At 30.2% G+C, this 25,499-nt stretch overlaps 1 protein-coding gene across 1 annotated transcript in view; it reads left to right on the top strand.

Moving 5' to 3' along the window:
* LOC145330455 (uncharacterized) overlaps nt 1–25,408 on the top strand; it is a 92,299-nt gene extending 66,891 nt beyond the window's left edge. The window contains exons 10-18 of the mRNA XM_080175089.1: nt 6,395–6,441; nt 7,283–7,393; nt 11,098–11,134; nt 17,052–17,155; nt 22,926–23,007; nt 23,403–23,484; nt 24,278–24,390; nt 24,737–24,835; nt 25,262–25,408. Of these exons, the coding sequence (XP_080031215.1) occupies nt 6,395–6,441; nt 7,283–7,393; nt 11,098–11,134; nt 17,052–17,155; nt 22,926–23,007; nt 23,403–23,484; nt 24,278–24,390; nt 24,737–24,835; nt 25,262–25,408 (822 nt within the window). The remainder of the gene's footprint in view (nt 1–6,394; nt 6,442–7,282; nt 7,394–11,097; nt 11,135–17,051; nt 17,156–22,925; nt 23,008–23,402; nt 23,485–24,277; nt 24,391–24,736; nt 24,836–25,261) is intronic.
* Nucleotides 25,409–25,499: the final 91 nt, after the last annotated feature.

Raw genomic sequence — 25,499 nt, 5'->3', positions numbered from 1 at the left:
AACATATTATAGTCATAGAATAGCTACGCTAATACAAAATAGGTTTTATATCTGCAAATTATGTGGTTACATATATCCAACAATTTTGGAATCTAATGTTAATGTTTTTATTCAAATCTCCTTAAAACAGTGTTTTAATTACTAATCTACTTTAAAACCGATACCATATTGAAGCTTTCAAGTTTTTATGTTTTTTAATTATCAATCTAAATTACTAAACCAACAAAAATATCTTATTGTTTTTTTTGAGTATGGGTTCAAATATGTTTTTATCTTTCTTGCAAATATTTGGTAATATTTGCTAATTTCCTTGCTTATTATATTATACTAGCGGCTGCGCCCCTAGCATCTAGTGGTTTCTGTCTTCAAATGGATAAGGGAGTGTCAGAAAAATAGCCTAAAACCTTCCCAAGTCTGAAATCTTAGAATAAAATAGCCTAAAACCATCCCGGGTTCTATAAGAAGATTCCATATAAAGGAGGATCTTATTGGTTCAGTGGTTAGAGAGATACTTAGCTACAGACAAAAAAAGCTTTCTACTTTATATAATAGGATTATAAAACAATGGTGATTGCGCCTCTAGCATGTACACAAAACCAAAGGTTGTGCTGTTTTTCTTGCCCTTTTGCGGGGGAAGATTTCTCCAGTATAATATAAAGGTCCATAAAAATTTTATCATACTTAATTAAGATTCACTTCATCCTTTTTACGTGGTATAAAGTAATTGCCTTTTTGAGGAGGGGGAGAAATTTCTCCACATCAATTAGTGTATCAATAATCAAAAATAGTGTATCTTTTAATGCTAATAATCGAAATTATATTTGAAGTACGAGGTTTCGTGATTATAACATACATATCTATACATATTAACTCAAATATATTGTATAGGTTTCTTATAGTATACCATTATTGATCATTTTGTTTAATAGCTAACATAATAATGGTCAAAGTATTACTTACAGGATCAACACAACACAAGTCATTAGTTCTGTGTAACTTTGCTTTTGACATCTATTCTAACAATACTTTCCGAAAATAACACTCCTTATGTATAACAATCATTATGTGAATTAATGTAAACTACGACACACTGATGTTCTATTTCAATGGAATGATATTAAAAGGTTTGATTCCCTTACTGTTGAATCAAACAAACGTTTGTAAGTAAAATACATTATTGTTCTCTTTCATAGAACAATGATAGTATATGATTACATAGTAATGGTATAGCTTCCTTACTGTAGGCTAAACTAAATAATTGTTGTTCTCTTTCATAGAACGATGATAGTATATGATAATATAGTAAAGGTAGCCTTCTTACTATAGGCTAATCTAAGTTATTGTAAAAGGTTTAGCTTACCTACTGTTAGGCTAAACTAAAAATTAATGTATAATACATTGTTGTTCTCTTTCATAGAACAATGATAGTATATGATTATATAGTAATGGTATAGCTTTCTTACTGTAGGCTAAACTAAATAATTGTTGTTCTCTTTCATAGAACAATGATAGTATATGATTATATAGTAATGGTATAGCTTTCTTACTATAGGCTAATCTAAGTTATTGTTGTTCTTATTCAAAGATAGAACGATAATGATATAGTAAAAGGTTTAGCTTATCTACTGTTAGGCTAAACTAAAAATTAATGTATAATACATTATTGTTCTCTTTCATAGAACAATGATAGTATATGATTATATAGTAATGGTATAGCTTTCTTACTGTAGGCTAAACTAAATAATTGTTGTTCTCTTTCATAGAACGATGATAGTATATGATAATATAGTAAAAGTATAGCCTTCTTACTATAGGCTAATCTAAGTTATTGTAAAAGGTTTAGCTTACCTACTGTTAGGCTAAACTAAAAATTAATGTATAATACATTGTTGTTCTCTTTCATAGAACAATGATAGTATATGATAATATAGTAAAGGTATAGCTTTCTTACTATAGGCTAATCAAAGTTATTGTTGTTCTCATTCAAAGGACAATAATAATAGTTTAACATTGTACAATAGGTATAGCTTTCTTACTATAGGCTAGCTTAAATTATTGTTGTTCTCATTCAAAGGACAATAATGATAGTTTAACATTGTACACGTATAGCCTTTTTACTATAGGCAAACCTATGTATAATACATTGTTGTTCTCTTTCATAGAACAATGATAGTATATGATAATATAGTAAAGGTATAGCTTTCTTACTATAGGCTAATACATTGTTGTTCTCTTTCATAGAACAATGATAGTATATGATTATATATTAAGGACAATAATAATAGTTTAACATTGTACAATAGGTATAGCTTTCTTACTATAGGCTAGCTTAAATTATTGTTGTTCTCATTCAAAGGACAATAATGATAGTTTAACATTGTACAGGTATAGCCTTTTTACTATAGGCAAACCTATGTATAATACATTGTTGTTCTCTTTCATAGAACAATGATAGTATATGATAATATAGTAAAGGTATAGCTTTCTTACTATAGGCTAATACATTGTTGTTCTCTTTCATAGAACAATGATAGTATATGATTATATATTAATGGTATAGCTTCCTTACTGTAGGCTAACATAAATAATTGTTGTTCTCTTTCATAGAACGATGATAGTATATGATATTATAGTAAAGGTATAGCTTTCTTACTATAGGCTAATCTAAGTTATTGTTGTTCTCATTCAAAGGACAATAATGATAGTTTAACATTGTACACTAAGTATAGCTTTCTTACTATAGGCTAGCTTAAATTACTGTTGTTCTCATTCAAAGGACAATAATGATAGTTTAACATTGTACACTAAGTATAGCTTTCTTACTATAGGCTAGCTTAAATTACTGTTGTTCTCATTCAAAGGACAATAATGATAGTTTAACATTGTACACTAAGTATAGCTTTCTTACTATAGGCTAGCTTAAATTACTGTTGTTCTCATTCAAAGGACAATAATGATATTTTAACATTGTACAGGTATAGCCTTCTTACTATAGGCTAACCTAAAAATATATAGTTCTCACCTTATTTTATATTTTTGTATGTAACTAATTTTCAATTAACAACAGTTTTTCAAAATCATTTTTCTTCCACCTTTTACTATTAATTAGCAATAGTATATTTTATTTTTTCTTCATTTTAACAAGCCCTGGAAAATTTATGAATTGTTTTTATATAGGCAAATTTAATTGTTTCTATAAAATTTACTTTGATTATATGTAAATTCTCATCAATTGATTAATTACTTGTAATTTAAAACATTTCTACTTATGTAATTTTAAATAATATTAATTGTAAATGTTAAATTTATTTTTTATGATGATTTATTGTTTGATATTAAAATATGATTGTAAAAATGACATCTTATGCATAAACTACTTTTATAAAGATATTTTTCAGTATCCTTACACCTGACGAACTGCGGAACAATTGAAGCTAATCCAGCAGTTGAAAAAAAAAAACATCCTCCTTATCCGAAATACAACATCATAGTAATCGCAGTATTACTCATCAAATAACATATTTATGTTCTAATATCTAAATTATTATTAATATGTTAAAAGCGATCCCTTGATTACCTAATCATCCCTGGAGGGGGTAGTATGTTGCAAATATATTTGCATCATTGCAAAAATGTACAACCAGCTCCACGTATAGTGAAGCGCACATTGGTATTCAAGGCTTTGCTTTAAAGCAGTCATTATGTAGTTATCATGTATTAAACATCATGCAATAAGTTAAGAAAATAAAGGTATAATATTGAGTTATCTTTTGTATATAGTAAAATGTATTTTGGTATTTTGGTTATACAAAGTGTTAAAGAGAACAAAAATGTTACAAAAAATAAATTATAATAGAACAACTTGGCATTGCAATCTATCGTAGTTTCGTAGAAATATCCTACTGCAGATCTGAAATAAATAGAAGGGTTTGAAGCTATATTAATCACTTTACATTTTCAAGAAAGGTAATCCTAAAAATATACTGTTTTAATAATATTGTGAAAACTTTGAAACCCGCTAAATATTCTTCATTTCTAACAAATATTGAATAATCACTATAAATGGTTTTTAATAAAATCTGCTTCTTACATTTTGAATTTTAAAAATAGAAACTTTAAAATATTTTAAAGAAAAAAGTGTCAATTAATATAACTTTGCAAAATCTTGCTTTGAGATAAAAAAAAACTTTAAACAATATGACCTATTAAGGGAATGCAAATCATACTGGCTTAAAAATTCGGGTACTTTTATGAAATCTTGATTGATTGGTTCAAACTAGCATTGTAAAAACATTTTTACTAAAAATGTTGATGTACAGAAGGGTTGATTTTCTTTATAATTATTGGGAGAGAATATTAATTTATGATACCATGTACTAAATGCTTTTAAATATCATTTAAAGAAAAAGAATTTAAAAAGCATAAAAATGTTGTTAAGTAAGTCTCGTTATTTGAATAGTTAAAGGTGGAGGGGGGGTGGGGGGCTGTATTGACCAAAAAATAAATTCTAGACAGAAGGCGACAACTTCAAACAAATCACTGATCACATTAATGTAAGTTTATTTGTTAAGAACATGACTTACCATTTCTTAAAATTATTTCTCCATTGCTATATCCTTGTTTCTTTGTAATTGTACTTGAAAATTTGGATGCATAGTTTTGATGCTTGCTAATTAGATGAAAGGGTTAACCCAGTTTGATTAACCAGAAAACTTTTACTTTACACACAAGTTTACGGATAGATAAATGAACCACGTTTTTTATTTGTCGGTTATAAGTTAAGATCACAGAAACGTTATAAATTAGCGGAAAATTAATCTTTTAACTTGCTTTTTTTTTGTTAATTTGCCAATTCTTATTTCTGTATTTGCTTGATTTAATTTGTGTAAGTTTACTTTCAAAGTTCTAATGCAACATTTTAATAAAATTACACTTAGATTTTTCACTAAAGTCGCATTTTTCATTACGGTTATGGGCAAGTTTTTATTTTATTTTTACAGTTATTGTCAATACAAGCATAACTATGTATTTTTTTATTTGATATTTTATTTAATTTTCATAGGGTTAGTTTACTTTATATTTTACAGAACATGTAACGTGTCGGATATGATACCGAAATGTACAATTTCAACATTATGTTTATGGTGTGTTTTTATTTCACCTCGTGTCTTTTAACAATTATTTTTGATAATTTATATAATCCCCTGGTTTTGTTAATGACCTTTGATAGTAGATGCATTTTTCAGAGCAAAAAACTGATAAAAATAGGAACATTTCCACCGTTTATTACATTGCATTGGGAAAATTTATATTTTTCTATACAATTCGTTTGCTCCCCACTCTACAACTTTTACATATTATTTACTTAAAAATCAGGAAGTCTTTCCGTGTGTCCGTGTGAATACAAAAAGATCTCGCTTACCGCTGCATTTTATCCATCTATTTTTGTAGGTACCTCGCTTCTCTTATATATCTTATATTTTAGTACATATTTCAAATAGTAAAAGAGGGCTCAATAGTCTTAAATTACTATAAAGTGGATAATGCAAATAATTGTGCTTTTCTCCCAAGGCTGTACCAAAATAGTTATCGTTCTTTTCAATAGGTTCTTTTCTTTTTCTTCCTCTCCTTTTCTATAACCACTGAAAATTTTCTTGATAATTAACTTCGACCATTTGTACAGCTTTTTTGTGCTTTGCTACTTTTAATAGTTGTCATCTTTGTTTATTATATTTTTTTCGACAAAATTGTATTTTATCTTGAATTGAAATATTGCTTTTAAAATAATTAAAAGTCAAATGCTAAGTTAAAGTCAACGTGTCTGTAATTAGTATTTTTTACAATAACTCAATTACAATGAAGTTTCATAGTTATCCGTTAAATCTAGCATTTATATAAATGCAGAAAAAAAATTACTGTACTTTCTTTGTATTACATTGTTACCCGCGACCGTGGACCAACACGTAGCGCATCCGCTCTTCGTCGGAGAGGTGATAAATTTGATTCCTACTACTGCTATGTCAGGTGCGCGCCATTAAAAATTATAGCATGCGAAATGCCTTGGCCCAACATATTTGCAACTCATTACATGCACAGTTAGGACTTGCAGACAAGGTCGTGCATTCAAAGAGTAGGTTGTTTGATGGATGTTACTTAACCAAATACCCCGGGTGTTAGGACAGAAAATTTGGTTTGTTGGACTTGGACCTGACGTTAGAGTGTTGCGAACAACAGTCTTGCCCGTATGAGGTAGTTTAAATGTATCTCTTTTAAAAAAAAGTTTAAAAATCTGCGAAGTAGATCTAAGAAAGACAATAAAAACTGCTAGTAAAACTTTCGTAGTCAATTCACAAATATTGAAATAATTTTAAGAATTATATATTAATTTTTTCAGGTGATTAACACTCGAGATGGAAGCCATCTTTTCATCAGTTGCAACAGGAATAATATTCTTTATGTAAAAAACAAGGATGACAACATCCATAAAAGCGAAGCACTGAAACAGAAGGACAAACGGACATTAACATTTGTAAAGTGTCTGAAACTGAATAATCAGAATATGAAAGTATCAAATGAGTCGAAGCAAAATTGTAAGTAAATTTGTTGAAAAACTGCTTGATACAGGATAATGATTATGGACATACTTACATTTTTAGGACTTGATTATAGAGTTGCTTCGTTTATACTATTGCTCTTTGTTATCCCAGGAATCAATATACAAAAAATCAGATCAAACGGAAAATTAGATCACATAAAAATTTGTTTTTAAAAAAGTAGAAAAATCAACATGTTTAAAATGGACGTACGGACATTCTGGTAATGATTATAGAGTTGCTACGCTTTCTAACTCGTACCTAACTACTACAGGAATCATCATGCAAAGTTTGAAATCGATAGGACAATTCTAACCTGCCTAAATTAACGAATAAAAGCTATCTATCTCGGACGGACGGACGGACGGACGGACGTACGGACGGACGTACGGACCGACCCTAATTATAGAAAAGCTTCGCTTTTAAAAATAAGAAAAAAATTGAAAGTTTTTCCTAACATAAATTGGGATTGAATTACAATAGGATTAACACCTGTATCTTCCCCAATTATTTATCATATATCAAAGATAAAATTTCAATCTTTCAAAGTAAGGGTGTGTTGTTGGATTATATACAAAGAACTTGATTACGACAATTAAATAGCTTCCCTATAAAGAAAAGCCAAATCAATTTAGCGTTTAGCGATACTTTTAGTTCAATAAAGTTTAATAAAGAATATATTGACATAGATTACTTGGACTGCCGATAACCCCTGAATGTTTGCCAACTACCACCACTATATCGACAACAACGACGAGAAGAGTCACCACAACCACCCCAGTCATAGCTTTTGAGGCAGAGTAAGTATTTTAGGTTTTTTGTTGGTCTTTTATCCGTACAAGGACGTTTTTTCACATAACAAGTGCTGTAACTTTCAAGTAAAAGCAAAGGTTTTAGAGTAATAAATTCGCATGCGTAAAATATTCATGGGGTTAGCATATTGGGGGTTGGGTAGTTTACCCCTGTTTCAACTTCAAAAGAGAGAAGAATACCCCCCCCCCTCTCCCGTAACAAGGTGATGTAGTAAAATTGATTTGGGGGGGGGGGTGTTAAGGAATAAAACAAAAATTTTGATGCCAATCCCCCATCAAAAACAATTTTTCTAAGTGTGGATGCATTAAGGAAAGAAAAGAATTATTTTTTACTTCCACTGGAAAATCAAGGAATATTTTGTGGATCTTATTATTGGCAGGCAGGCGTAAAAAATACCCGCTGTATAAAGTAAGCTTAATATAAAAACTAAATCAATTGCTTTATTTATTTAAATGTCCATTTTTATTTACAATTGAAGAAAAAATAATAAAATCAATAAACAAATAACTTTCAACTATAGAGAGAAATAAATCTTATTTTAATATCAATAGTATCAAATGTTTGAAATGAAAATATTTAAATCTTTGAAATACCCTGGGGAAATGGAAAGAAAATATTAGATTTATTGCATATAGTCTGGCAGGGTTTCCGTAATTAACTTTTAACAAATGATATTTTTGACAAACTTTTAAAAATTGATTAGAAAATAGGTTGAAATATCCATTGAAATTTAGCATCTCTTAAAACCTAGCAGCATTTTTGAGCTCAAAGCTGAAAAGGGTTAGGAGGCGGGAAAAAATATTATGTCAAAACTTTTTAAAAGCGAAGCTTTTCTATAATTAGGGTCGGTCGGTCCGTCCGTACGTCCGTCCGTCCGTCCGTATGTCCGTCCGTCCGTCCGTCACGGATAGCTTTTTTCGTTAATTTAGACATGTTAGAATTGTCTTATCGATTTCAATTTTTGCATGGTGATTCCTTTAGTAGTTAGGTACGATTTAGAAAGCGTAGCAACTCTATAATCATTACCAGAATGTCCGTACGTCCATTTTAAACATGTTGATTTTTTTACTTTTTTAAATAGCTTTTTTTCGTTAATTTAGGCATGTTAGAATTGTCCTATCGATTTTAAATTTTGCATGGTGATTCCTGTAATAGTTAGGTACGAGTTAGAAAGTGTAGCAACTCTATAATCATTACCAGAATGTCCGTACGTCCATTTTAAACATGTTGATTTTTTTTACATTTTTAACAACAAATTTGTATGTGACCTAATTATCCGATTTGTCTGATTTTTGGTATAATGATTCCTGGGACAACAAGGTACAATATTATAAGCGAAGCAACTCTATAATCAAGTCCTAAAAATGTAAGTATGTCCATAATCATTATCCTGTTTCAAGCAGTTTTTTAACAAATTTACTTACAATTTTGATTTGACTCTTATACATTCGCATTCTGATTATACAAGTGTTAATGTCCGTTTGTCCTACCGTTTTAGAGCTTCGCTTTTATGGATGTTGTCATCCTTGTTTTAGCTAAAAATGCTTTTATACTCCTAAAAATGCAGGTGTGAATTTGACAATAAAATTGTGTTTTTTCCAGTAGGTCGTTATTTATATATATTTTGTCAAATTCACAGATGTATAACCATTTTGCCAAAATATATTTTTGTAGTATATTGTATAAGTGTTATATAACCAATTAATTAACTAATTATATATCATAGAGCTTAAGATAAAAAAGGGACCCTGAGATCTAAACAGTCAAACTTTGAAACCCTGAGATACAAGTTGGCATATGGGCTCGGGGCTGATACATTAGAATAGAACATTTTTATACAAAAGTTGGCAACCCATTTTTTTAAAGGAATAAAATTTTTCTTAGTTGGCAACGCTGTGATCCAAGCAGCCATATTGGGCTCAAGGCTGCAAAATGTGGTAAAACTTTCAAGTTTAATGCTAGCAAAGATATTTTCACATCAGATTTATCTTTTCAAAAAAAAAATTAAAAATTGTTTTTATTCTTTATTTCAATTTGAATTCTTTAAAAAAATTTTTTTATAAAAAGCAGCTTTAATAACATTGCCCCCATTCAAGTTCTAAAGATTATTGTATAATAATTGTCCTCCTAATATACAAAGTTGAAAGGATTTTTGTCTGAAGCTTAAGACCTCAATAATTAACAAACTGATGACTTTGGCTAATCTTTACATAGGTTCTGTGGTGGTTTTAGTCTGATTTATTTTCAAATTTTAGTCTTGAAATGGTTTTAAGCTATTTTTTCTAGCCCACCTCTTTCCCTAGATGCTAGGGGCGTAGCTGCTAGTATTAATAAAAAATGATAAGCAAAAACTCATAGAGAGGTGGGGGGGAAACATTAAAATAATCAACAAATCTTTCTCTACCCCAATATTTTTTTCGTTCAAAAGAATTTGTAGCATTGCAGCCTCTCTCTCCCTAACAAGTAAATTCCGATAGGAAAAAAATTGCAAAAATTGGTGAACTTATAAATCATTTGAATATCCTTGTTTAACCTAAAATTTAAAGGAATTCATCATTGAAATGAATTAAAAATGATGAAGGTTTTCATCAAATTAGAATGAAAATTTTCAATGTCTGAACTTTTCATTTAGTAGACGAATTAATAAAGATTATCCCAAATCTAGATTCACCTCAATTGTAATTTAGATGTGTAACTTCACAAGTTCAAAAACTTAGGATGTCCAAACTTTTCCACTACTACTTTAAATTTATGTCCGTATGGGTTTATTTTTGTTTATCATAATTAGGTGGTACATTTTTCATCAATGTCAATATATGTTTACTTTATATCTAAAAAAAAACTTTTTAATTCTGTTTACTTACCAAAAAATTTTGCCTTTTTATAATAATTTTTCTAAAATAAAATAAATTTTTGCAAACGATGTAATATTTCTAAATTTCTCTATTTAATTAATTTAGAAATTAATTATGTCTGAATTGAAGTATTGTTGAAGGTTGATTTCATTAGACATTCAGGGTTAATCACATTATTTTACACTAAATTTAATCTTTCCCTGATTATTTTTTACAAACTTTTAGAACATTTTTAAAACTAATTAAAAATTAAAATTAAATTTATTACACTTTACCTAAAAATATTTTCAAGAATGGATCCAAAAATAATTCAAACATTATTAAGTGGCATATCCAATCCAATAGGATCTCGTAAACGGCTGGAACTACATATAGCCAAGGACGTGCACGCTTTTTATTTTGAGGATATTAGAAAATGTGGATGGGGTGTTTTACCGCCGTGGATGGTTTAATTTTATCCCTCCCCCCCCCCCCCACAAAAAATTAAATGGAGGAGGGCAATTAAATTATTTTTTGGGTCTATGTCAATTGGTAAAACGACAACATTCTTCTTTCAACAGAAGAAAATAACATTTTAGAAGTCATCTTTGTTCCTTGTTTGTGAAATTGTGTTCATATGACAGACAAAGGCATGTCCGTCAGTATATTCTAAAACATTTAAATTGTGCAGCTTAGAATCTACATTATCTGCGCCTCATCCAATTAATTTTTCTTTCTAAACTATTTTTTTTCTAATTGTCTTGTGTTATTGGACAATAATGTACCAGTTTATATAAAATCTTGCAGTTTTATATTAAATTTATTGTTGTATGAAATTGAATTTGCTTTTTTTGCAGGGAGAGTCGAGCAAAACCTTCACAGAATAAAGAAAAGGTAAGATGTAGTTTGGGTAAATACAAGCAAAGTTTTACTATTTTATACACTAGCGCCAATTAAGGGAAGGGAAAGGGTTAGACCTTTCACGTTTGGTGGTATTCATTTTTTTCTCGGGCTTTTTCTCTTGGAAGGGTGGAAATACCCTCCCCCCACATATAGTTATAAATTTCGTCATACTTATTATAATCGTCACTGTGAAGGAGAGTAATATTGGGGTTCAGCGGTTAGTGAGATTCTACGTTACGCACATGAAGTCAGACACACGGACAGATAGGGAGACATCCTGATACTTATATATAACTTTTTAGAATGAAAAAGAGTAAATTCAGTTTGTGTTGATTGTTATTTTCTTATTTTTCTGCCTGGATACACAACAATATCAAAATATAATAGAAATAATAACACATTTTAGATAAATCATTAAAACTTTTTTTTAATAATTACAACAATAAAAGATTTGTTTTAAAAGTACAATGAGTGAATTTAAAGACACACAAAGGATTTTATACTAGAAATCATCCTTCTAGTTATTATACCTCTAATATAAAGGTTAAAGATTTTGCATCAAATAGCAACAGAGCAAAATATTTCTCTTTTATTAAAAATTTTCAAAATAAATTTTGATATTTATTATTAAAATTTTTGTTGTTCTTTTTCTACCCAAAACAAAAATTTCTTTTATTTCTTTCTTTTCTATAATTAGGTAAATAATGCCTTTTGCAGTTTTAGGCATCATAGAATTTTCCTAATGTGTTGATGGTTATGATTTTTCAGCACGGCCACTTTATTCCTTAATCAGAGAAAAAATTATGATACTTTTCAAGCGACTGCTTTGCAAACCTGGTAAATGTAAGGTTCTGTTAAACGCTTTGTTTAGTTCTAACTGTCATTAATGACAATAATTTGGTCTATTGAATTGTATGTGTCAAGGACAACTAAGATTTTATTTACTTTGATAAGTTTGCTTCTATGATTATTGTTACAGTATTCTTTACCAACGATAACTCCCCTTGCAACTGGGGCCTCTGTATTTGAATTATAGGGAAACAGAAATAGCATGAAACCATCCCAAGACTTCCTAAAATGAATGAAAAAAACATCCCTTAGATCCTACTAAAAATCGGTTCAGAAGTTTAAGAAATAGCTTGACTATATAATAGGATATAAGATACAATTTTTAGATTCATAAAGTGATCCTAATATGAATTTTTTAAGGCTTAACCTCTCCCCTACCCTCCTTTTAATTAGGTAGGCTTAAGTTCTTAAAATATTAAAACAGGATAAAAAAAGTTTAGTAATGTATATGGGGGCTAAACAAACATATGCCTGACATAGTGTTTGTTGTTAGGCCTTACTTTGACAAAAAGGTATCTTACAATCTAACCAAATTTTTTTTTCATCTCTACATTTATTACATTATTTGGGACGTCCAATTGAAGGGGAAAAAATGAATTTTTGGAATGACGTAAATCCCCTTTGAAATTGTAAATTTACAATTTTCACGATTTTTTATTAGATTTTACCACGCTCATAAAATTTAACTCTAAAGTAAGGGGGTGCTTAATCCTATTGCTTCAACAACAAAAAAAAACAAAAAAAAGCTTGTACCTCCTTAGACATCATGGCCTTTTTTTTAAATTCTAGCTATGAAAGAGGTTCCTGTGTTACAAATTTATCATTTTCTACAAAATTTACAGCAAATCTACTCTAAACATGACAACATAAAACAGTAAACAATATTGTCAATATGATAAGTCTGCTATTCTAAATTTTGTCTGGAATTGCAGAAACGTTTTAGCTGAAACAAACAAAGCCTTCTAAATTCTAATAGTAAGCAATTAGGATTAAACTAAAGTTACTTGGTATGTATTTATGTAGCCTGAGTTAAATACCAAGTAAAACCTGTAAAAACCCTTAGAAGATTTATATTAATATTGATTATTTTGCTTACATACAAACTGACTTAATGTTTCCCAACCGTATTATGTTAGAACTTTCTTAAGAGATTATTTTAAAGGGAATCCATCTTTTTTTACGTACTTCCTCCCATTCTCAGAAAATAGTAAATAGATTGCTTGCAATTAAACTTAGACTCTCTAAAAAGTAAAAATTAATAAAACTGTAATGTTCACGTTAGAATAAGTTTGTACTTGATTAATACCTTCGTGGACGGTTGAAAACAACGAAGTGCCAGATCTTATAGTAACATCCAAACTATTGCAAAAAAAATTTGATTGCACGAACTTTGTCTGAGAGTCTTAATTGTGCAGTGCATTGTATAAAGATATAACCCCTACTCTTAGAATTAATGTTGTGCAGCTGACAGATCAGCAGAAGGCTAATCTTTAATCTAATGCTAACTGGGTTGAGATTCGAACTCATCACCTCCCCAAACACAAGCTAATGCACTACGTGTTACCCTAGATTTATGAATAATTTTAAATCGGATTTGAAAATCCTTAACCAACCTTGTTTTAGGTAGATTATTTGTGATTTAAGCTAGTATGTTGTATGTGTTAGTAAACATATGTTGACTTTGAAACTTTGAATTTGTAAATATCAGCTTGTCACCACCTAATTCAAGGACAAATTGTATATAGGTGAAATCATGATGATCGACAAGAGAACAATGAAGTTCTTAGGCAGCATAAATGATTAGTTATGTTATCATCTATAATACAAAGTAAAATGATGTCTGTCCGTCTGTTCCTAAAGATCTCGGTAACCACTGAACCGATCGGATTCTACTTTTCAGTGAATATACCTACTGGTCCTGTGGTGGTTTTAGGCTATTTCATGGGGGTGGGACACTCCCCCCCCCCAAAAAAAACCCGCAATTTTTTTATAATTAATTAAAATAGTAGTGGAGTGGGGGATCTCAAGGTAATAAAAGATGTATTTATACCTCTTGGGGCAAAGCCCCTAGAGGCTAGGGGCGAAGCCGCTAGTATGATATAAAGTAGTAAGGTATTTTAATATAAAGCTTAACATTTCGGTGATTACTGGAACGATTGTGTTCTATAATTTAGGGAAGCTTCACATAAATCCGGTTTTAGGCTATTTTATTTCGAGATTTAAGTCTTATAGTACTTTTCTTTATATATGATGGAAATCATAAATATCAAAATCATATATTCGAATAAGCTGTTGATTTGATCTAAGTAAAAAAAAGACTTTTCTTTTGTAACTCTAGAGGCTATGAACGAAGCATACATTGTGTGTTGTTATAAATTAAAACGTTTTCCTGTAAAGGAAATAAGTTTCTTTGGCTTATCGACATTGTTCCACGTTCAAGTAGACAAGCAAGAAACTCAGAGACTAGGGAGCTGTAACTTATACTTGCAATTTTCAACCTGTTTTATAATAACATTATACATAACGTCTTACTATTTTGTAGATAAAGTTTTCAAGTAATAATAATAAGTGATGGACATAAGGTCATTTCTTACATTTCTGGTATACTTGTGGCTACGTCCTTAGCATTTGTAAGGGAGGAATGGGGCAGAAAAATAGCCTAAAGTCGACTTTAATTCAGAAACAAAATGGCACGAATTGCTGTAGGAAACTTACCTTAAATGAAAACCTTTTTGATTCATTGATTTTCAAGATTTTAAAATACAATCAAAAAAACTTTACTATTACATAATTGCCCTTTAGGTATCCTTATCCATGGGTTATAGGTAGACTATTGCTTTATCAATTATTCCGTATGTGTAAAGTCTACCTTGAATACCTTATACACATATTTTGGGGAGCCACTGATTTTGATATAACCTTTATATTACCTATATAAAACCGGACCCTTTTTTTCTTAACCCTGAAGCATGGTGTTTTATATCAAAATTTTAACGAATGTTTAAGAAAGAAATTGCCTTACATTAACGACGATGTATCTTCTTAGGTTGGAATTTATGTCTAGGTTTAATTTTTCTTTAATGACCAATTTCATTGGTATTCTAATGTATAATATATAAAAGTTTGTTGGGTAAAAAGCTTTTACCAAAGTATGTCTTGTTAAGTCTCAAAATCATTAAGTCATAAATGTAGTTATGGCTTCTGTTAGGGCTTCGCATAAAACCTAATTAGACCTATACTAAACTACCCTGGAGATTGTGATATGATCTTTCACGTCGTTTACGAGATCTTACCGGTCATACACACTCAACTAATTTACAAGATATCATTCTGCAGCTGTAAAACTTTTTTGCTTTCATGAAAAAGAACCTTAAATACTGTTAAAAATTGTTTAATAGAAATAAAATTGGTCAAGATTTGTTTTGTTCAGTACACTTCATGAAGTCACGATTTCCACTAATCTTTCAATAGACTTACAATAATTATATTTATTGAGTAGCTTCGCTTCAAGAGTCTTGAAAATTACAAGTTTCATAACTATCAGACATTTCTTTCGTGCATAGAAACAATTGCTATGGCTGTTTCTGTCGTGTACATCTTTTTTTCTGTTGTAGGATCAAATAAATATTCTTTTGTATTTCCACATATGTACATTGTCTATTCTATTTCTCATGGTATACCAAGGTTAGATAGCCTGATATCTAGTTGCCGAAAGTGTACGCAGTTTCCTGAGTGTTTCCTCATCCTAGCTCAATATTTACTACTAGCTAAAAAAGCTTCAAACTTCAAAAAAAAAAAATCAAAATTTAAAAAATTCAAATTTATAATGTATATTGTATAAATCGTTTACACATTCAAATTTTGATTTTTTTAAGGGAAGTTTGAAGATTTGTAGCTAGTAGTAAATATTGAGCGAGGATGAGGAAACACCCAGGAAACTGCGTACACTTTCGGCAACTAGATATCAGGCTATCCAAGGTTAGGCCAAATGTATTTCCATGAAACAACAAAAAAAACTTTTTTTTGAATGAATTAAGATGTTTAGGTCTGATTGTTATCTTTTTTAAATTTGTGTCCAATGGTTCCTGACGACTCTTTAAGGCACTGTAAACACTGGTCATTGTTGATATATCTCTTTGATGTTATAAGATCGTATCAATATATTAGCCGACCTTAGTTTTTACTGAACTATATAACTCCATATAATAACAGCGCAAAATTTCAAAAATATAAAATATGTTTCTACGAAAATACAAAAATCAAGGATGAAAATATCTGCAACACCATTTTTAACATTTTTGCTAAATTTTCATATTGTCTTTATTATATAAACAGTAACACCTAACCCATTTATCTTCTAATAAAGCATTACAACGTACAAAGAACATTGTTTGATCAATGGAAAAACAAAAATAATTAATGAAAACAGTATATAATATACGATTCTCAAATGGTTCTACCATTTGCTATATAATTTGATTAGACCTTCATATAAGATTTATATTTTATATCAGGTCTAAGATTGAGATTTTTATTTCACTACATTTGTCTGAAAGATTATTCCGATAAGTACTATTGAATTTACTCAAAAAGCATAGAAAATGTGAATTTGAAAAGCTAAACATACCTAAAGACTGTCTTCAGAGTGTTGATTTTCTTATAAACAATCCCTGCCCTGGAAAAAACATACCCACATGATCTTTGTAGGAGACTAATATATTTACTTTTTGTCTGGATGCCTTCCTGTTGTTCTAGCAGCATACCTCTGCAAATTTAATATTAATTCCATTATGTAAAGTAGTATGTAGTCTGTGCCATTGTGTTCCAAAGTTATACCGATTGTCAGAAGATTGTCAAGAAAATGAATAGTTTTTAGGCTATTTTGTGAGTTTTAGGCCTATTCCCCTCTTATAAGTATCCTAAAAATGAACCAACTAGTCACCTCTGATTTTAGTTATTTGAAACCAATTGAGAAAGGGCATGTCTCTAAATTGTTCAGAAAAAATGTGATTTGTTTATATGATGCTGTCATCTTTATCAAAATTTTTAATTATTTCAGAGCAACAGCTTGGACAGAGAACTTGTGGTTGGCCTTGTCTCTGGAGTTACCCTTGTCTTCCTTGCTCTCCTGGGTATTATTGTGGCACTATGTGTTAGGGACAGGTACATAGAATTTACTATATATCTTTATATCTATCTATCTAGCTTACTAGTCCTACTAGGTATCATTATGGCACAATGTTTTAGGGATAGGTAAATAGAATTTACTAGATATCATTAAATCTATCTATCTATCTTATTACTCCTACTAAGTTTTAATGTGTCATGTTATTTATTAGATTCTTAATATCTAGTCATGATTTATCCTACACCTAATAAATCTATTATGAATTTATCGTTATATACATAAAATGTCTGTCTATCTTATACCCTACTGTGAAATATATAATTTTCTTTTGTCTCAGTATTATTTTTTTCTAAAATTTGCAGGGATAATGGGCTATAAATTGATATTCGTCCCCATGATGATAAACAAAATTCCTCCTACTGAAGATAGAAAGTAAACCAATAAGATAACGTATTATAAACTTTTTGTGCCAGTCTAATTTACAGTTGAATATCCTTAACCTCCCTGAAAATTCCCAAAATTTTAAAGTATAGACAAAATCCTGGTATAAGATTTGACTGAACAGCTTATTATAATATATGTACCCTAATGTACAGTCAGCTTTAAGTAAAATTACAAGATGTCAGAAAATTCTTGTTTAATTTTCTAAACCATCTCTATTCTGTGAGAATATTTATCTATTTTGTCCCCTACTGCTAAGTTTATTATTTTCTGGCCCAGTGATCCTCAACAAAATATATTATGTTCTTTCACATTCACAAACTCAATATAAAAGTTGTTGGATGTATGTCTGTCAATGTGTATTATGCCTGCAAGGGTTTATGACAGATTTTGAAGTGTGTACAACTGGAGCTGCACATGAATAATTTAAACACGTTTCCAAACCCCTCGAGAAAAAAAAATTTGCTATATTTGTTGGAATACTTTCTTGAATCTTTGAGCAAATCTTGTTAACTCATCACCGGACCTTATTTTCAAAGACAGAAATGAATATTCAACCAGAGAGAGGTGGGATAATGGGCTGTGTATTGCCCTAGTCCCCAAAGTTGAATAATACCGTTTTCTTATTTGTTTGTAACTAACTTTAGGGGCTGTATTTTGATTGGTCGTTTTATTAAGTTGAGTGTCAAACGTTTAAACCACTATCTTAATCTACAGGAGGGGAAGTTTTGTGTATCATCATTGAAGATGTACATCAATTTATCGGCCATTGTCTTATCCCTTTGTTATTCAATAATTTCAATAGTTTTTCTTGTAAGGTAGAAGCTCCCTGTTGGTCATGACAATTAACAGCAGGTCAAATTGAAACGGATAACTAAAAAACAACTCTTTGATTTCACGACATTTCATATTAAGTCATGAGCCTTACATAACAGCAATCTTTTAGAATCTTTAAGATTAATATAGATAAGATTATCTCTAAGCTTTTATAAATAGATTAAAACCACTAAATATATTTCCATGTCCTTAACCTTATTATACAATATTTCCCCCTTTTTTCCCTGTTAGCATTATACATTTATAAGCAAGTTAAAGCGTCAAAAGGACCGATATAAAACTTTCCCAACATTTTAGATTTAGGTTTACATATTTGTAGTGAATGCTATATTATTTTCAATTTCAAAAAAAAAATTAACAATGGAATAATACCTTGTATTTACTTTGTAAATGCTATGAGGTCAATTTATTGTTCCTAATAATATTAATTTACTTGTCCAGTCTTTCAGTTGAAAGTGTTCTCGTGTTGTTAAGGCTTTAGTACAAACAGATTTTTTCTTGTACTAATAAAAATAGACAAAAATAAGAATCTTCATTTTTATAACTATTTACCATGGTAATAATTTTTTCTTTCAGGCAAAAAATCTGCTTCTTCGTCAAATAGACATTCAAGAGAAGCATATTTTGTTCTTTTTGGTGTTTCTTTTCTAGATATTCACTCATTGCACCTACACAAATGTCAAACGAACAATTCAAGAACCTAATCAAAACTTCACTTATAGACAAAATTAGAAAACTAAAATAAAAAAACAGCTTTAAACCTGCCCTAGACAGAAGTCTCATAAAACAAAGCTGATTGATTTCAAACTTCTTTCGTAATCATTATAATTAAGTTATCAATAAAAGTATTATCCAGAATTAAAGAAAATATAAAATATAAATATTAGCTTGAAATGACATAAATGGAAAACATCCAAATACCCTAGGATTTTATATTTTCATTTTCTATCCCTCTTTTAGGAACTTGAAAGCAAAGCTTTTCTACATTAAATGTGTTGCCTTCTGTCCGTAACGGATAGCTCTATAATGATTAATGTTATAACGTCATATTTATGTTAAAACAAGTTAAATTTTTAGAATTTAAAAAAAATATATATTGATATAATCATTTTATCAATTTAACACTGATTAATAGGATTTATGTGGAGATTTCTATAAATAATTTTTACAATGTAAGTACGTCAACATAACGAATCTTGGCTAGTTAGCAATTTTACAGTAGGTGAGCAGAATCACTGAACAATTCGTGTATACTATCAATTTCTCTATTATAGTTAATTCTTGTTTCTTTTCTTTTATCAATGTTGTCATCCTTGTTATATTTTCATTCTATTTTGTCAAAATATGACGAGAGAGATTTATTTTGTATTTTATTTGGTTGATTTTCATTCTGTTGTTAAGGAATACATTTTTTTTGTAAAATTGTGTTTACATTTGCTGTCTAAGGTGGCTACCTTATCATTAATCTACGGAATAACTTGTCATAAAATAAGTTCCTATTTGTTTGATGTTCAAGTGAATATGTCTAAACATCTCTTTTTTATGTGACTTATAGTTAGGTACATGTAAGTAATTTCGTTTATGGAGAACGAATAATCCATTTGTTATTATCTTATTGATTACAATGAAATAATTTTTTGAAACAAATGGATTTATATAATTCCAATTTAACTTTGATTTATCTAATAGCTATCATTGGATGCTTTCCTTCAATAAACTGGGAGGTTATAAACCCTACGGTGCCTATAACTACTGAGTCCTAACCAAGTTGTGCAACCCTGTACCCAATATGAATTAACCTAACCTGACCAAAAAATCTCCCTTTTAGCAATGTTGGCCGTTTTAATCCCTTTTAGTACGTAGTATATCATTCTTTAGATTTATAAATGTTCTTAACCACAATATTGTCATATACCTAACTATTTATGATGATAGGAAATGGTAAAAGGAAGTAATCTTCAATGTTCTTTTCCAAATTTTATTTCCCCAGTAAAACATATTCGCAATAGAAGAATAGAAGGGAGGTGACAATGGTTGATATAAATTTATCCTATCCTTTAAAGCTTAAAGGCAGATAGAATAACAACATATACAGGGCAGTATTTTTTACCCACCCTGCTTCAACTTTTTAAACATCCTTTTTAGTTGAATTAGGCTGAAATTCCTTAACTATTACTGCAAAAGTATGTTCTTGTTTTGATACTAATGGCTATTATTGTCCTTGTTCTAAATAAATAGTAAATAATGTGACATATTCATAAATATTACTGGATTGGAAAAGAACAGAGATAATTGCTGAAACAAATAAAAAAAAACGTTATACTAAAGACATGAAAAAGCATGGGACCTGCTGTCTCTATGTTTAATAATGTGACATTATTAGAGTAGGGATTTTTACCCATAATGTAATCTATTTCCACTTTTTGACTTAAAGTGCAATTTAAAGATTGGTTGTCTCTACAGCCTAAACTAGCTTCTAGCATCCTTTGGAGGAAGGGCAGTAAAATAGCTTAAAACCACTCAGATTTAAAAAGTAAATGGCAAAAAAAAAACTACGGGGATCTATGTAAAGATTCCTTAAATGGAAGAATTCAATCTGTTAGGAACTCTTAACTGATAACAACAAAAAAGTACTTTATGCTATTATATAAAATAGTAAGCTTTTTTGTCTGTAGCGAAGGATCTCGCTATTTACTAAACCGATATAGTTCTACTTTACAGTGAAGCTTCTTATAGGTTCAAGGGTGGTTTTAGGCCATTTAATTCTTATGAAAAGTCTAGAAAAGGTTTAAGACTATTTTTCTGCTCTCCATATCTCTTCGAATATAGAGCCCCTAGATGCTAGAGGAACAGCCGCTAGTATGTATATATAGCAATGAGCGTCTAGTAATTGGCTTAAAAATCATTTATTTGTCGCCCAATAAGTCATACTTGTTTCTAAATCTGTATACCACTATCTGTATAAGGAAGAACAGGGTACATAATACATAATCATAATTGAAGATTATGAATAAATGAATAATCTGCATATTATTTACTTAGGCCCTGGATAAAGGAATAGGTTAGTTCGAGCTTTAGATTTTAATTGTGTCAATAGAGTAATGTATGTATGTATGTAGCCTTGATTCTCTGAAGTTAGGATTCAGATGCACGAGGAGATTGGAGGTGAGAATCCTTTGACCAATCCTAGATTGGTAAGCTTCGCGCACAACTATTCTATGTTACATAACAAGCTGACCCGCAATTCTCGTGGAAGCTACTCAATTATTACATCACCCTGGCCTAGAGTTTTGGCAGGTGTTCCATATTAAGCCACCCTAATTAATGGCACTCTCATATGAATGAGGAGCATGGACGAGGGAAAGCACGATTACAGTTGCTGAATAGGTAGGATCCTAACTTCCTACAAATATCCCTCCTTACAACCTAAGGGCATCACAGGGAAGGTTGCGTGATTCTGACAAATTGCAACAGCATTTGTCATCCAAGTGCAATATCTATGAGAGGACTTGAACTCGGATTTTCCCAACCATAGCGTAGTGCGCTAACCACTACTCTATGGTACACCCTATTATAGAGTAATCTCTTTTTTTGGTGAATTCGCGTAATATTCTAGGAGGGGCTAACCATCTCCTTTTCTAGTAGCCTAAAACCTGCCCTTCTCTAATTGTGAAATGATCAGTCTTGCCGATTACGAGATCTTTTTTTATAACACACATCAGGTCTTTTGTTTATTTACTTATTCCCCGATTTACAATGTATGTATGTCTTTGTGATTGACTGCTAGCCTTGAACAAACATAAGAATAGGACAAATTACTCACATTATTATTATTATTATTTTATTCAGAAAATAGATTCCTACAATCAATTCATAAAAAAGAACATGATACATAACATTTTTCTCAATTCTAATTGTTTGATAAAGAGGATTTCCATAGGAATAAAGCAAAAAAGTATAAAATATTCTAAAATAATGATGATTGCTCTTTATTTGTATGGACCTAGGGTTCTAAAAAACAGTAGTGTCAGAAAAGTTTGTCTGTCTATTACACTTCATGAAATTTAGCGTTTATATTATGTATTGTGATGTCTGTCCATATTTATGGGTCTGTATGCGATTTAGTGTATCTTAACTTCTTAAGTGTTTTATTAGAAAACTAGCGGCTACGCCCCTAGAAGCCTATTGGGGCACTGCTAGGAGGGGGAAATTTTTAAGTTTGAGTTTCAAAAGAGTTTTAAAAAATATTTTTGGGGTGGGAGGGGGGTGAATACACCCTCTCCAAAAATAGTATAAAACCTTCCCAGGACCCATAAGAAGCTTCACTGTAAAGGAGAACAATGTCGGTTCAGCGGTTAGCGAGATCCTTCGGGACAGACAAAAAACGCTTACTACTTTATATAATAGGATAGTTAGAGCTATTCTATGGGATTTTAAAACTACTATAAATTAAGGGACAGTTACTTTTTCTTTTTTTTAAGAAGGTATTATTTTTGATGAAGCTAATCATGTTTAATAATATTTTAGGAGCCTGCCTAAAGGAGCTGAAGAGGTGCCCCTGGAGGATTCTGGACAGGCCCTGCATCCTGTAGCTGGACAACTTACAGGAATATTACTTAAATAAATTATAGAAGTAAAGATACTCTACAATTTATCTTGTAGTTTAGTTGCAAGATTTTGTTTGTCATTAATGTAATTAAAGTTTAACTAAGTTATAGCTTTTTAGAAAGAGGTTAAAAATGAGTTTCTGAAAAAATGTATATGTTAGTTACAAATATAAGAAATTAAGTACAGTTAAATGCCTTAAAATTGTTTTGTAGATACATTAACTTATTATAGTTTAATTTTAAATAAGTCATAGAATATAGTTTTGTAAATAAGCTAGCTTAAAATAAAGTAAGGCGGGATGGGACAATGGTAAAGACTGAGATTAGAACTAGTGGGGAAGATTCATATTCCTGTGTTCTTGATCTAGGCAAAATTATTTAAGTATCATGTATAGGAGGTGATGGGAATGCAAGCACACAATTGAAGCCACCCCCAACCCCACCGCCAATGCCAAATTTTGATTATGATCATCTTCTCAGTAAGTATCGTTTATTACAGCGTAGCTATTCTACAAGTGCAGTTATTGGCGCATGGTTATTAATATGTATTGCACTCTAAAATGTTACTTAGTAGTTCGTCTGGTGCTTTCACTCATGCACATAAATGTACTAACGAACCCCTACCCATCTATGCATATTTTGAGAAGAATGGAAAACTTCTAGCCATTGCGGCAGGTTTAGCTCTGATTTGTTTTATCCTTGAAGGACTCTCCTAACCCTTGCTTAAGTTAACCCAATATATTTTTTAAAATGCCTTCAAAGTCTTTGTTTGTGTTCCAAATCCAATACCGCAGCTTAGCTTATCTATGAATATTTTTTATGTAAATTGTGTCTTGTTTATTGTAGTACTGACAAAAAAAAACAAAAAATTTATTTCTTGTTGTTGTTGAAATTAGCATGTTTGACTATATACAATGACGTACTAGTACCTGTTTTATATTTTTTATATAGAAAGAAAAAGAGCACTGACATATCATAATGGAAAAATAATATCATTCACAAACATTCATGTTTTTAGGCATCTGTTTAATAAAAAATTACTTATTGTTTCAACTCTTTCAAAGAATTTTTGAAATTATTTAAAGTCTATATAAGTCTAATATCATAAAATGAAAATTAGAGTACATATAGGTACTATTAAAATTTGTTTATTACATGACTTTCAAAAAAATATCTTAGTTCTGGCAAATAACAATTCATAGAAATTTTTTTATTAGACTGACTACATCAAATGCCTTAGTTTTGTTGGAAACTAATCTTGTTGTTATTAAGGTAATGGTTACAGCAACACAGAAGACAGACCCAAGATGATTACTCCTGTCTGGTTGGATGAAATACAAAATAATAAAATATTCAACAAACAAAAGAAAAAATTATTAAGAGAGGTATTATTTTATACTTTTAAAACATTTATTTAAAATATTGGATTGGGAATTTCATTTAGAAAGTTAAGAGACACAAAAGCAATGAAACCAGAAAAAAATAATAAATTTATAAAAGTGCACTTTTTTTTTCCTTCCTGTTTTATCATGTACTAGAGGAATCTATTTTCTTTTAGAATATCTCCCCAAAATAGTTATACACCTTCCCTTGACCCTTAAGAAGGTGCCATGTAAAGGAGAACCGTATTTGTTCAGCGGTTAGTGTGACAAAGATTATGTTACTTTATCATAAGGATTTATAATTCGTTTGTGCTTCTTTCTTCTTTATCAAGAACCTTATTTTTTGTAGGTGGAGGGAAAAACCATTGATGTTGAAGTTGAGGAAAGTGTTGATCAGCTTGAGTTGATTGTAGAAGCTTCTGAACTTGCTGATATCAATAAAACAAAGGTAGATACATAGATTCATAGAACCATCACAGAATTATCTTGGAAAATAATAAATACAATTGTTGGTGAAGAATCCTATTAAAATTTTTGGATAAATACTTTATTCTTTTTTTTTAAAAAGGAACAGAATGTGTTTCGTTTTGTCTGTCTTGGTGTATTGAAGGTTCTCGCTAATCGCTGAACCAATATCGTTCTCCTTTTCAGCCAAGCTTCTCCTAGGTTCAGGGCAGGTTTAAAACTATTTTTTTGGTGAGGGAACCACCATCCTAACAAGAAAAATAGCCCCTAACTAGGGCCTAGAACAAACGTGGATGATCGCCTCCCCCCTCCTCCTTCCTTTAAGTGCCTTAGATCCAAGAATTTAGGAAAGAATGTCTTGTCAAAAATAATCCTACTGTAAATATTAAGAGAAAATAAATTTGTTTAGGTAATATTCCAAGAGGATGGGGAAGGATTGTCTGGACAAGAATCTGTCCCAAGAGAAAGCTCACGCACAGAGTCAGACCAGGAAATTTTATCATATTTCATGAATTCTTTAATCAACAATGAAAAAAAGCTGTTTGTCATTTTGTGATTTCGCTTGCTATTTGTCAAAACAGACGTTCCTTATATAGTAACTTTTCTTTAGAGTTTTTTTTTATTTCTGAAGTTTACTGTAACATTCT

Source organism: Acartia tonsa, chromosome 10, assembly GCF_053477335.1.
Source record: "Acartia tonsa isolate MP-2025a chromosome 10, ASM5347733v1, whole genome shotgun sequence".
Classification (NCBI taxonomy): Eukaryota; Metazoa; Arthropoda; class Copepoda; order Calanoida; family Acartiidae; genus Acartia; species Acartia tonsa.
This window is presented reverse-complemented; position numbering and strand designations above follow the sequence as displayed.